The 13841-nt window shown below is 41.1% G+C and overlaps 1 protein-coding gene across 3 annotated transcripts in view; it reads left to right on the top strand.

The window, feature by feature from the left end:
* Window positions 1-13841, top strand: part of LOC138950663 (arylsulfatase B-like) — a 33016-nt gene that overhangs the window by 11034 nt on the left and 8141 nt on the right. For all 3 annotated transcript variants that reach the window (XM_070322372.1, XM_070322371.1, XM_070322373.1), the window contains exons 2-4: window positions 349-595; window positions 3530-3830; window positions 4877-5119. In XM_070322372.1, the coding sequence (XP_070178473.1) occupies window positions 360-595; window positions 3530-3830; window positions 4877-5119 (780 nt within the window). In that variant the 5' untranslated portion in view covers window positions 349-359. The remainder of the gene's footprint in view (window positions 1-348; window positions 596-3529; window positions 3831-4876; window positions 5120-13841) is intronic.

Below are 13841 nucleotides of genomic sequence, written 5' to 3'. Positions count from 1 at the left end.
TTTTGCGATTTTTTTAATGACCAAACTCATTAATGTATTACTAAAACACACACACACACACACACACACACACACACACACACACACACACACACACACACACACACACACACCCACATACACACACAAACCCACGCACGCACGCACGCACGCACACGCACACACACACAACAAAACAAACACACACACATACACACACACACACACACACACACACCTACGCACGCACACGTAGCCAGACATCAACTTTTTACTTTGTTATGCCCTGACTTTGCGGCACAAGGCAACTCTTTGGGCTCTCTACGGGATGGGTGTACTCGTCATAGAACTTGTGCTCCTTAATTTCAGATACAATCATCATGACGTGGACAACAGTGACGCTGCTGGTGCTGTGTGGAGTCGCAGTGACCAGCGGGGCCAAGCCAAACATCATCTTCGCCATGCTGGACGACGCTGGCTGGTACGACTTCCAGTCCCACGACCCTCTGATGGCCACCCCCCGCATTGACCAGCTGAGACAGGAGGGGCTGTTCCTGGACAACTCCTATGTGCTGCCCATGTGTGCCCCCACCAGGGCCGCCCTCTTGACCGGACGGTAGTGTTTAACAACAAAACAAAACTTTTTATTTTTACAGCGTTGCTCTCTAGTGCATGTAATTGTGTACCGAAAATGTGCCAGTAACTAACATATTTTGCATAGGTGAGAGGGACAAAATAGTGTTCTTCTTTACATGCACAATTTATCTTTCACCAGAGGGGGTTATATTCATATCATTTACAAGGCCAACATGCTTCAGCTTACGCGGCCCCCTGGACATCTTGCGTTATTACACCCCCGGTATAGGGGTGTGTATAGGTTTCGCTCGATGTGTTTGTTTGGGTGTTTGTGTGTTTGTTTGTGTGTTTGTGTTCGCATATAGATCTCAAGAATGAACGGACCGATCGTCACCAAACTTGGTGAACAGGTTCTATACATTCCTGAGACGGTCCTTACAAACATTGGGACCAGTCAAACACACGGTTAGGGAGTTATTGGTGGATTAAAATTATACAAGGACTTATACAGGGGCATCTTCATGGTCAAAGGGAAATAACCATTCTCACTCAGTCACTGCCACCAACTGAGAAGGTTATTTCCCTTTGACGGGGGTGTTTTTCCTACCTCGTAGGAATTTCTTGTTTATTTTCGTGAAACTCATTCTTCCTTGAATGGATTTGCCTGATAACACCAGTGTTGTTCCAAGGCCTCAGTCTTTGGCCATTGAGGAATACTGTTTTGATCTGACGATTTGTTCTGACCCAAGGCCGGTCGAATGTCCGATAATGTTTTTTTAAATTTCTGGCCAGAATATTTTGACCAATATGTGACCCTCCACCACAGAATGAGTCGCATGTCACCTTTGCATGATTTTCATATTTGTACATTTTCCTAAAGAGTTTTTTATGTTCTATCCAGTGGTGAAAACGGTTTTAGAAAAGAGCGAAAACTTTTTGTTTGAGTTATAAGCCTGTGACTAAGGTGACCCTCACACTGTTACCAGACACTCCCCGGACTTATATTAAGCCTAGCGGAGAGCCGCGCGAGGTGACATGCGTCTCATTTCGTGGTGGAGGGTCACATTTAAAAGCGTAGACATGAATCAAATTTCTCGATGATGTGGGTGATTGAAAAAGGTTTATGTATACGTTTTATTATAAACTTTTAGAGCCTTAATCGATTTGCAAATAATACAACTTCGGTCATAACCTCCTTTGAGTGAAACAGAAAGATTACCAAAGATAACACCGTATTTCCGATAGGTTTCAAAGAGTAGGCTGAGAAAAAAAGAACAGAGAATAATATCGACGCTGAATCAGTCTGGCGTGACCCCCTCGGTTCTCAAGACAAGCAAGAACAAGAAACCAAGATAAGTTGACCATGACAGTAAAAAGCTCAAGAACAAGGAAGATGAATTCAAAGAAGTACTGTTTTCTTCCGATTACTATGTTCTACAGATAACACAGCACCGTTATGTTTATGCTAACTTTATTGGAGAATAGATAACTGTAGAATTTATTCTCGCATTCTTCCACACATAACAATGTGTATCCCATTTTGACATTCTACTAAAGATAACACCGTATTACCGATACTGGCGTTTCACACATTACCGCAATAAACTGTGAATATGTTTTCAAAGAGTGGGCTCAGAAAAAAAGTACAGTCTGGCATGACTCCCTCGGTTCTCAAGACAAGCAACAACACAAAAACAAGATAGCTGCCATTTCCTCACGAGCAACATTTTGTGTCTGGAAATTTGAGGCTAGGTGTTTTAAACCCTTCTGATTACCAGACTATATACTTTCCCCAAAAAGAAACTTGACACAGGTAAAAAAAAAATTTTTTTTTTTAGATATGTTAGAGAAAAGCACAAACATTCAGTTTGAAGTTTGTCAGTTACATTGTTGCTAACCACTAACTCACAAAAAGAACATCTTTGAACCAAGACTTTACTAGGTGGTCGCCCTTTTATGGAATTGCAAAAAGATTGTTTTTACAAAAATCACGTGCATAGCGACGTGATGTTTCTGCCTCTGTCTGGGCCTCAAGTGGCAGAGATGAGAAAGCCATATCAACCGCAATTCTGTGACACTCCCTGCGCCTGCAATTGAGGTGCAGAAAATGCCACGACTGATTGAAGCCCAGCGCCACAATGTTATTGGCCGGTTGCAAGCAGGTGTAACTCAACAAGATGTTGCAAGGCTTTTTGCTGTATCTCTACAAACTGTATGTGCACTATGGGACCGTTTAAATGCCACTCAAAGTATACAGGACAGGTGGACCTCGAGTCACCACACGGGTTCAGGATCGATATATCAGAGTGCGACATCTCCGTGAACGTTTCACAACAAAAACCTCTACCGCCAAGCAGATTCCAGGGGTGCCTCTCCCCAAAATAAAACCTTAAAAAAAGAAACATCACGGTGTCATGCACGTAATTTTCGTATAGACAATCTGTTTGCAATTCTATAAAAGGGCGGCCACCCAGTAAAGTCTCGGATCAATGATGTTCTTTTTGTGGTTTAGTGGTTAGCAACAATGTTACTGACAAACTTCAAACTGAATTGTGTTGCTTTCCTCTATTATATTTAAAACAAATAAATGTTTACCTGTGTCAAGTTTCTTTTTGGGCAGAGTTTATGTGTGTGTTTTTGTTTCTCTCCGGGGCAGGCGACGATGTTGAACGATAGAATTAGATCTACAGCTCGAACTCCCACTTTAAAGTTACTGGACCTGTCAACACCAGATGCACGGAACCCAAAAGGCTTTCAGTCATGCCTCAGGCAGCTTTCCGTTTGAGAAAATACCATGTTTCATTGACTTTCATGCAAGTAGTCAACAACTGCACTTTTTTGTGTGATTCAGGCATCTGTGAGAAAGTTGTGCAAAGCTTTTGACTGTGCATATTGTAATCTGCGACAAAAAATTGCTTCTGCAATGCTGTAACCCCTGTGACCCCTGCACTGTTCCTTTAACCTTGTGCCCCAGATACCCCCACACCATGGGGGCGCAGGACGGCAATGCCGCGGGCACCAAGAAGCTGTTCTGGCCCAACGAGACGTTCAGCATGCTGCCCGGGGAGCTCAAGGGGCTGGGCTACAAGACTCACATGCTGGGCAAGTGGCACCTCGGCTTCTGCCACCCGTCCGTCACCCCCCTGGGCCGAGGGTTCGACACCTTCCACGGCATGCTGCTAGGCTCTCACTTATCGTACTACACGCACACCAAGGGTAACGCGAACGGTCCGTACGACTGGTGGAACAATACGCAACCCGACTTGGATGCAAAGGTGAACATGTGTTTATACCCCATGACCTTTCTTCTTTGTCTCTGTTATTCCAGTGAGCCAATCTAGCGCGAGATTGCCTTGATGGCAATACCATTAACCGTTTTCCCTGAGCACTGTTTTGCGCAGCTGCAGATATAACAAGTTATACACACACAAATCGAATGAAAAGTGAAGCTAAAACGAATGAGTCAGAGCGCTATTTAAAAATCTAATAAACAAAAGGAAGTAAGCGCTCTATATATGCATACGACATGTGTAAGAAAATCGTTATTTTATTCAATTGTAAACTTATTATTCATTATCAACAAATTAAATGAAACGATTATGTGCGTCTCAGTGTCGAATGAGAGCCAGGCTAATATGACCCAGTGATTTTGACCATGACCCAGTTATTAAGAGGAGGGGGTGGGGGTGGGGGGGGGGGGGCTGAGGGTGGGATGGGACGATTTGTTCAGAGGGTTGAGAATGGGGGGTGACAGTTGTCGGGGCAACACGTGGCCTACTACCGTGTCATCCATTTTGGAATGAGAACTTCAAGAGATACTATTGATCTGACCTTTTGATGGTGGGCGGGGGGGGGGGGGGGGGGGGTGGTTCTTGCGAAATTGCAGATCTTGGGAATAATAATAATAATAATAATGATAATAATAATAATAATAATAATAATAATAATAATAATAATAATAATAATAATAATAATAATAATGCATACTATTTATATAGCGCATGTATCCAGGGTTTAACCCTGCTCAAAGCGCTGTACAATCAAAATACTACAACAAAACATCAATAATTATTGTGTTAGACGCAGACGGCAAGTTACTCAGGGGACGTAACCCCTCCCAAACATCACGAAGAGTGCTCTTTCTGTGCCTATCATACGAAATCAAACTATGCTTTCAAACACTGTGTGTTTTAAGTAAAGGCAGTCCGCCTGCGCGGTAGAAATATTTGAAAAGCACAACCGTATGCATGGTATAAATAATATTTGGAAGCGAATCTAAGGGCATTTGGTACACTAACTTGCTACCCTCCTAACTTTTCAGGACACGTATAACACAGAACTCATCAACGACGCCATGGTGGACATTGTCCAGCAGTCACAAGCCGACCAACCTTTCTTTGTCTACATGGCCTTCGCCGCGCCACACGGACCTTTCGAGGTCCCCCAGCATTACGTGGACACGTACTGCTCTCACGTCACCGAGCCTGCCAGGCGTATCCACTGCGCTATGATGGCTGCAGTCGACGAGGGTATTGGGCGGATGATTGATGCCTTGAAGGCAAAGGTAGGTGTCAAATGGTAAGGGAAAAGATCTGATACAAATTGTTGTCGTTTTCACTGAGAATGAAAGGCCCACTTCACATCGTCTCACCACACCAAGCAGTCAGGTTGTTCATTTTTGGTATGTGACCGAGTGGAGGGATGGTTTTATCCTGACCAAATCTGAGACTGTTTATTGCTGAGCCACATCTCTCAGGCTGTCATTGCAAAAACTTCGCCGTATGACAGTTGGCGGTTTAATAGTGAGAAAGGGATGCGTCAGAGGTGGTAAAGTAGTGAGAGGGTGGGAGCGAATCGGACGTATTTCACTTCATTCGACTGTCATCACTTCGCCCTTGGTGTGTCTGTTTTCTGTGATTGACTGAATGGTTAATATCACGCTTTATTACCAATTCAGTGCCCCATATGGCTTTTTGACCAATCAGGACGGATTCTAGTTGACCCTCTAAAATGTTATAACGTTCAGGCAGGGACCCTTTTTGTTTATCACGCTAACAATAAACAAGACAAAGTAACAATTTAAATCAACAATATCAGCGTGATTTATTCTAAAGAATGATACTTTAAATGCTGTCAGATAATACTCTCTTTATCTACAAAATACCGAAAAGCGAGTTTTGTCGGTGGGTGCTTTACAGAACAGCAAGGCACCACCCACCCTCTGAGTGTGCAATGCCGACCCGTTCATTTGAAAATTAAATCGTCAAAGTTCGGAACAATCAAGTGAAATTGCGTCACTCGCCTTACGTCAAATGTATCTTTACGTCATTTCCCATCCGTCTGGAGTCGGTTCTAAATCTGTGGCTCTCTGTTCAACAAGAAAAACCGGGCCAACCGAAACGCATGTTCAACATGGTAGTCTGAGAATTTTGAAATTAAAGGTTAAACAAATACAATCAAATTAAAACTTCACGGTTTTAGAATTACAAGGTAGTAATAAAGTTAGAGCAAACAAATCCGCCGTTGTACATGTGTCGGAAGAACGTTAAAAATAGCTTCAGAGATAAAGTCGATTGTGTGGGGCTCTGGGGCGTACACGACCCACGACGCCCGGTGAAGGTTAATTCTTCGGGACAGATGAAAGGGCTTGAAAAGACAAGTTTTTTTTAAACTTTTTTATTTTTTTTAAAATTGCTGGAATATTTATTTTCTTTGCATCATCAAACACGATTTAACTTGTGTGTGTGTGGTTTCTTTTGCAATAAAAGTTGTAACATGCTTTTGAAGAATTGATGGGACCACTTTAAAATCTGTCCGTACGTATGATCTTTTCCCAGTCTGTGAATTTAGTGTGAGAACCCGTATTGTAAGTTCGTTGTCACTATGGGCATTAACAGCGTGGTTGATAACATCTTCAAAGAGCTCATGATCAGAGTGACCGTAGTAGCATCTGAAATCTATGTGTTTAACTGTAATAAAGCGGAAAGAACAAACCTGCGTTACTTGAATAAAATGCAAAAACCTTCAACTACTTTCACGTAAAACTAGCTAAAAAATACATAAAAATGGAGGTTAGAGAAAAGTGCTGGGGCACGTAACAGGGGAAGACGGGCAGATGAAAAGACTTGAAAAGACAAGTTAGAATATTAATGTTTAATATCTAGATAATGTTGGTCTTGTCTTTTACTGATACATGGTCGTGACATATAATGATGCGTTGAAGCATTTTTTTTTTAACAAGTTGCCTGTTGTTCAGTCAAAATAGTGGGTGGAACTGAGGGATAGCGTCGTTTGGCAATTTATGGGGGTATGGGGATTGGTAAGGATCGTATGCACACACAATGTCACGTTTTAAGCTGCGCAGTGCTCCATATTTATCATGAATGACTGGGCCACGTATTCACTTTAATAAATTCTGCTACTATGTTATTCTTGGAAGGTACACCAATTTGTGTAGCCTACAAGCGTCTTGCCGAAAATTACTTGAAAAAAGGCACCATTTATTCAAATAATACGACCTGTTGACTCCGGAATTGTTATTTATGATTTGATTATGGTGAATAATAGTCAAAGGGATGTCTAGTATGTAGTGCAACTATTTCTTCTGGGTTCCGACTTTCCAACTGGCTCCCAGAGAATGCTCAGTCTTTATTCCACTTTTCTGAAAGGTTGCACGCTTTGACCCCCCAAAAAACACTGTTCCGCCCGGCGGATTTTAGCGGATTTTGGATATGTTATGCACACACATTCACTTAGTACAGAATAGCTGTGATCAAATTTGATTTTAATAGTTTAAGGTAGAGGCCTTTTTTGGGAGAATTTGATTGGACTGTGGTTTATCTTGTGAAATTGCTGTGTGAACGCATTTCACCTGTTAAATATTCATCACCGTGACGTAAGGTGAGTGATTGGCTGATCCAGGTCACGTCAATGCTTTGACTGACAGGCATAATCAATAGGAGCTCTCAAGTTCCCATTGCGGCTCTTCTGTCTAAGTCGTGGGGTCGCTTCGAAATTTCGTTTGGTTGAAATAAACGGTAATAAAACCGTTATTTCTAATATGCTGACTGTCACGTGTAGAAGCTAATTAAGGCTAGTAAGTGGGCAAAAACCACGTGATTAAAGAAACGAAACAAAACAAGAGGCGAAGCCATCAAGGCTCACGTAAGAAATCGACAAACAGTAACACAAACTCAATCACTCCATCACACACACACACACATACACACACACACACACACACACACACACACACACACACACACACACACACACACACACACACACAGAAAGAGCATAGGTGAAACTGTGCAAGAAAGCGAGACACTAGATCTAGATCTGTCTGTCTGCATGTAGCCTACTTACAGGGACACGACTGCCAACTAGTCTCGGCCCGCTCAAAATAATAATGACCGAGACTTTCAGTACTTCCTTCGCGTGACGTCTAACCCTCTTACGTCATAATGTGACGTCAATGTAATGTGACGTCTTCAAATGTTAGAGTTTCTACCACAGACATACACACGCACGCACGCACATACACACGCACGCACGCACGCACGCACGCACAGACAGACAAAGTTACGATCGCATAGGCTACACTACGTGAGCCAATGAGGAAAGTGGAAACTAAAGGTAAGAAAGAATGCACCGACACGCTGTTGTACAATTACAAAACAAACTCGTTTATCAACTAAAGACACATGAATCAATCAACCATAAACATCAAACACAAATACTGCAAGAAAAGGTCATTGCCGAATATAACTTGAACACTAACACACACGTGACACAAACTTACTCACACACAAGCATCCGTCCATTTAACTGACAGGTCGAAGAGTCGAACTCGTAGCCCTCTGTACGGCGCTCCTCCTGCTGGTAATGAAATGGGAACAGCCTTCACCGTTGTAATGGCACAGGTACTGGCATAGGTAGTGTCATTGCAGAGTGGCACTCGTATCCTCGATGGCAGTCCTGACAGTGTCCAATGTCCTGGGCACCCTGCGGGTGGACACGGCTAACACTGTAGCCACGGTAGGCGCAAGTAGGCGTGATAAACGCCAGAGCGAGTAGGTAGACAGGTTGGAACCGGGGTAGGCCTGTGGAACAGGGGTAGGCCTGTGGAACAGAGTATGTTGCACAGTAATGTCCGTCATAGTGGCATTTCAAGAATCCCCCCTCTAGCTATACCGTCCCTCGTACATCAAACACTACACTCAAATGTTCTCACAACTGAATTACATGATTAAATTTACCTCCATAAGGCAAGCAACCTGTAGTTAACCAGTAAACAATACCAAACAACTCCAAAGCTTAGCCTACTGTCAAACATTCAATTCCCCACCATAGAAATACAGGCACCACACTAAAGAATACAAATAATAAAACATAGAATACAACGCACACATACAAGTAACATGGTCAAACAGATACATGGCCCTGCCGCCACGTGTCACACCCGAGACTCATCCCACCACGCTAAACTGTCTTGATAGAAATACTGACCTTGATTTTCTCGCACCAAACAAAGCCTCAAGAAACGAAGAAAACCAGAACTGAGGGTAAACTTTAACCCAAACAACAGTTCTGTCTGCCCTACTCGAGTCTACAAAATAACTCCGAGTGGTCTGGTAAACAATGGATAGCTAATCCAAACCGGCCTGCAGACCGTCTAAAGACATGGCATATGTAGCTTCTCTCCACTAGAGAACTATCATCTGCCTCGCGCCGAACGAAAATTAAGGGGCTTATTGTCCGTCAGGGCTTGAAATGCCTATATTGGACATGAAATTTTATACGAAAAAAAAAAAAAAAAAAAAAAAAAAAAACAAGTGAGGGGGGCAGGCTGGTAAACGGGAGGATGACGGGAGTGGGTGAGATAAATGGTTAAAGGTTACAATTAAGACTTCGTAAGCAATCACACTGATACATAAAGGAAAGGGGTTGAAACGAGAGCACCTAAATAACTGGCGTCCTATATCTGTAACGAACACCGACTATAAACTATTAGCGAAATGCCTTGCAAACAGATTAAATCAAGTCGTCAATTACTTAATAAGTGAAGATCAAGTTGGGTTTAAAAAAAAAGAAATTCCAGCACTGTTATTAGAATGATTGATGACGTCATTGAATATATGAATAACAGTAATCAACCAGGTATTTTAATGGCGCTAGACTACAGAGCTGCTTTTGACACGATATCTAAAGAATATATGCTCTGGGCGTTCCAAAAGTTCGGATTTGGTGAACATTTTATTAGGTGGGTCGATACTTTAACAAAAAATACAGAGAGTAGTATTAATTACATGGGATGGATATCGAGTCCATTCCCATGTGATGCTGGAATAAGACAAGGATGTCCATTTTCACCATTAGCCTTTGTTCTGGCCCTCGAAGTGTTAGCAATCAAATTCCGTGCAGATCAAGATGTTAAAGGGATTAAACTGCCAAGGAATTCTGATAGACATGGTGAAATTCTTAAACTACTTATGTATGCTGACGACATTAGTTTCTTCCTACAAGATGAGAAAGACCTAAGAAACGTATTACATCTAATAACTCAGTTTTCAAAATTTTCAGGGTTAGCAATGAATGATCAAAAGACAGAAGCAATGTGGCTTGGTATAAATAAATTTTCTGCTGACCGACCATGTAATATTATTTGGAAAAAACAAATCAAAATCTTAGGTATTCATTTCAACAACTCTGTCCCAGCCTCCAACATAGAAGAAAACTGGGAACCTAAACTACATAAAGTAAATTCATTAATAGCAACATGGTCGAAAAGAAACCTAAGTATAATGGGGAAAATTTGTATAGTCAAAACATTAATGTTGTCACAGTTTACTTACGCACTGCAATCTCTATGTGCCACAGAAAACTTCCTCAATAAGCTAAATTCATCTCTATTCCGATTTATCTGGAAGAAAAAATATTCAAACAAAAGAGCTTATGAAAAAGTTAATAGAAAAGTAATGTGCCAAGAGACAAATCTTGGAGGTCTGAAAATGATTAATGTCAAAGATGTACAAACATCATTTCTAATTTCATGGATTATGAGGCTGCTGGACGGAAGTAACGCAAAGTGGCAACAGATTCCATTGGCATCCTTTTTAAATCTGGGCGAACGCTTATGCTGTCTGCGCTCAAATGTGAGTGCAGAAAATTTTAAAGGACTAGGTGCCATAAAGCAATATTTCTGGAAACAAGCTTTTATCACCTGGCTAAACAATAAACACAAGATCAAAGAAATAAGCAGTAATGAACAGCAGATAAGTGTACGCAATCAAACCTTATGGAATAATACAAATATAAGGTACAGGAAGCAAACGCTATACATGAATGACTGGATAAAGGCTAAAATATGCGTTGTTAAAGATGTTTTTAACGATAACGACATGTGCTCTTTTGAGGAAATATGTGAACTAACTGGATATAAACAGTCTCGCCTATTTGAATATAATGCAATACAAACTGCCATTAAAGCTCTATTATTGCGTGATACGGGTCAGGCCCGTTCTGATCATATGCCATTTATACAATTATCTCCACGCCAAATTCGCCTAAAGATGTTAAATTATGAGATAAAGGAGCCAAGCTCAGCTGGATTTTGGTCGAACAAATTAAATATTACATTAGAAGATAAACACTGGAAATTAGCTAACGAATGCTCGACAGAAACCCGTCTTCGTCTATTGCATTGGAAAATTTTACACAATATATATCCCACCAATATTTTGCTACATAAGATGGGAATTCGTCAAACAAATCTTTGTCAGTATTGTAACGAAACCGACTTCATCGAGCACTTTTTTTGGCAGTGTAGAGCAGTGCAACCCATATGGCAGGAATGTCAAGGGTACATATTTAAATGTACAGGCAAAAATATAAAGTTAAGCTGCGAAGAGGCTCTTTTTGGGTATTTCACACGTGATATCCCCAGAGAGAAAACCTTCATAATTAATCACCTTATATTGATATCGAAAATGTGCATAAGCCAGTTTAAGTACGGAAATCCAAAAACTAACATGAAGATCTTATTTCAGAACCAAGCTCGAGTTCGAAATTTCTAGTAAAATTGAACTGTGTATAAGAATATAGATAACTAGTAGTATTGTGCTGTTAATGTAAAGTTATTTATATATGCGCTGTATGATGCTGTGCTGAAAACTGGTACTGTAATTGGTAATTTGTAAATTCTCGCCTTTGTCTATCGAGCGTTGGATTAATTAACTTGTTATGTATTGTCCCGCTGAAAATGTATTATATAACAGAATTATGGGAACAGCAACAACAACACACACACACGCACACACACACACACACACACACACACACACACACACACACACACACACACACACACACACACACACACACACGCACATACACGCAGACATTAGTTAAATTGTAATGTAAAAGAAAACAAAATTAAAACTTCATTAAAAAAAAAAAAAAAGACCAATGAAGAAGGATATGCTCACCGCCCAAAAAGAAAGAAAAAAAAAAAAAAGAAAAAAAAGACGAAAGAGGCAAAAAAGATGGGTTGAAGCAGCCTTGCATGCAACTGAGGTCGGAAAAAAAAAAGAAAAAAAAAAAAAAAAAAAAAAAAAAAAAAAAAAACAATTAAGACTTCGTAAAATAAGTGTCATGTATCACCATGTTTTTAATAAGTTTCTTGGGGTCCACATACGTATTTGAGTACACGCCTATTTCGTATTTCGCATATATAACAGACCCGGCGTAGGAATATGGGAGAGAAAAGGTTCGAACTTGCTACACGCACGGCAGCCACCACGGCTTGAAAGACACGGGAAAAACGGACGCGACAACCGGCTAAACTGAACAACACTCATCGGCAATTCAAACCGAACACCGAGACACCAGCAGTACAAAGGAACCTGTACCGTAGGTCCGCACAAAACACATTGATCTGTGACACTGACTGTTAGCAAATGATAACAGACATGTCTCACAAACGATATCAGCATTCGCCTAAAGGCTCATGCTTGATATCTTTTTTCTCGACATGTCAGTTATCATTTGCTAACAGTCAGCATATTAGAAATAACTCATATTAACATCGTGCATAATGCTATTACCGAGGATGAACTGATTTGAACTCTGCTCAATAACTTCGAATCTTAAAGAACTCGCCAGTAGACCGTTTCTGGTCATAACATGGTTTTTGCGTCGAAAGAGAATTTTTAGCAAACCTAACTGAACTAAAATGTACATATCGAGAATTAAAAGTTTAAGCAGAACGATATCTTCCATTTGCGAAAACAGGGCGTTTGCTGCTGATAGTGTTATGGGAATGTCAAATGGCGACGATACGGAAGTGAACTGATCTCTCTCGTGTATTTTGTCCTTGTTTCGACTTATTGACAATGCCTCGATCTTTGTGTAGTTTAGTGATATTTTCGCCGATCACAAAATGTATTAACTTTGTGTGTGTGTCTTCTGTGCATTTAATTTAATATTATTGTGACGTGACCCACTCTTCCCAAATATCTGGCGCTCCAAGTCTTCTTCATCCTCTTCTTTTTCCCTTATGCTTATCTCTGTTCTCTCGTGCCCCATGTCTTTTTGTTGTCCCCACCTCCTGTACTACCACCCCCTCCCTTTTCTGATTGTTTGCGTATCAGGTTTTTACACCCCCGGTATAGGGGTGTGTATAGGTTTCACTCGATGTGTTTGTTTGTGTTCGCATATAGATCTCAAGAATGAACGGACCGATCGTCACCAAACTTGGTGAACAGGTTCTATACATTCCTGAGACGGCCCTTACAAAAATTGGGACCAGTCAAACACACGGTTAGGGAGTTATTGTTGTATTAAGATTAAGACTGACATATTATTTGGGTGTGTGTAGGTGTTCGCATATAGATCTCAAGAATGAACGGACCGATCGTCACCAAACTTGGTGAACAGGTTCTATACATTCCTGAGACGGTCCTTACAAAAATTGGGACCAGTCAAACACACGGTTAGGGAGTTATTGGTGGATTAAAATTATACAACGACTTATAGAGGCACACCCCCGTTGGTCAAAGGGAAATAACCATTCTCACTGCCACCAACTGAGAAGGTTATTTCCTTTTATAGGGGGTGTTTTTCCTATCGGAGGAATTTCGTGTTCTGTTTGTTATCGTTGCCTGATATGAGTAAATGTATTTAGTCCGCCATCATGTTAACCTTTGTTATGGACATACCAGGATTACTTAAAATAAGCATTATATGCTTGACGGTTAGTTATCCTACAAACCATGTATTGTTTTTGT

This window comes from Littorina saxatilis, linkage group LG16, assembly GCF_037325665.1.
Source record: "Littorina saxatilis isolate snail1 linkage group LG16, US_GU_Lsax_2.0, whole genome shotgun sequence".
In the NCBI taxonomy this organism is placed as follows: Eukaryota; Metazoa; Mollusca; class Gastropoda; order Littorinimorpha; family Littorinidae; genus Littorina; species Littorina saxatilis.
Note: the sequence above shows the minus strand (reverse complement) of the source record. Positions and strands in the feature narration are given on the sequence as shown.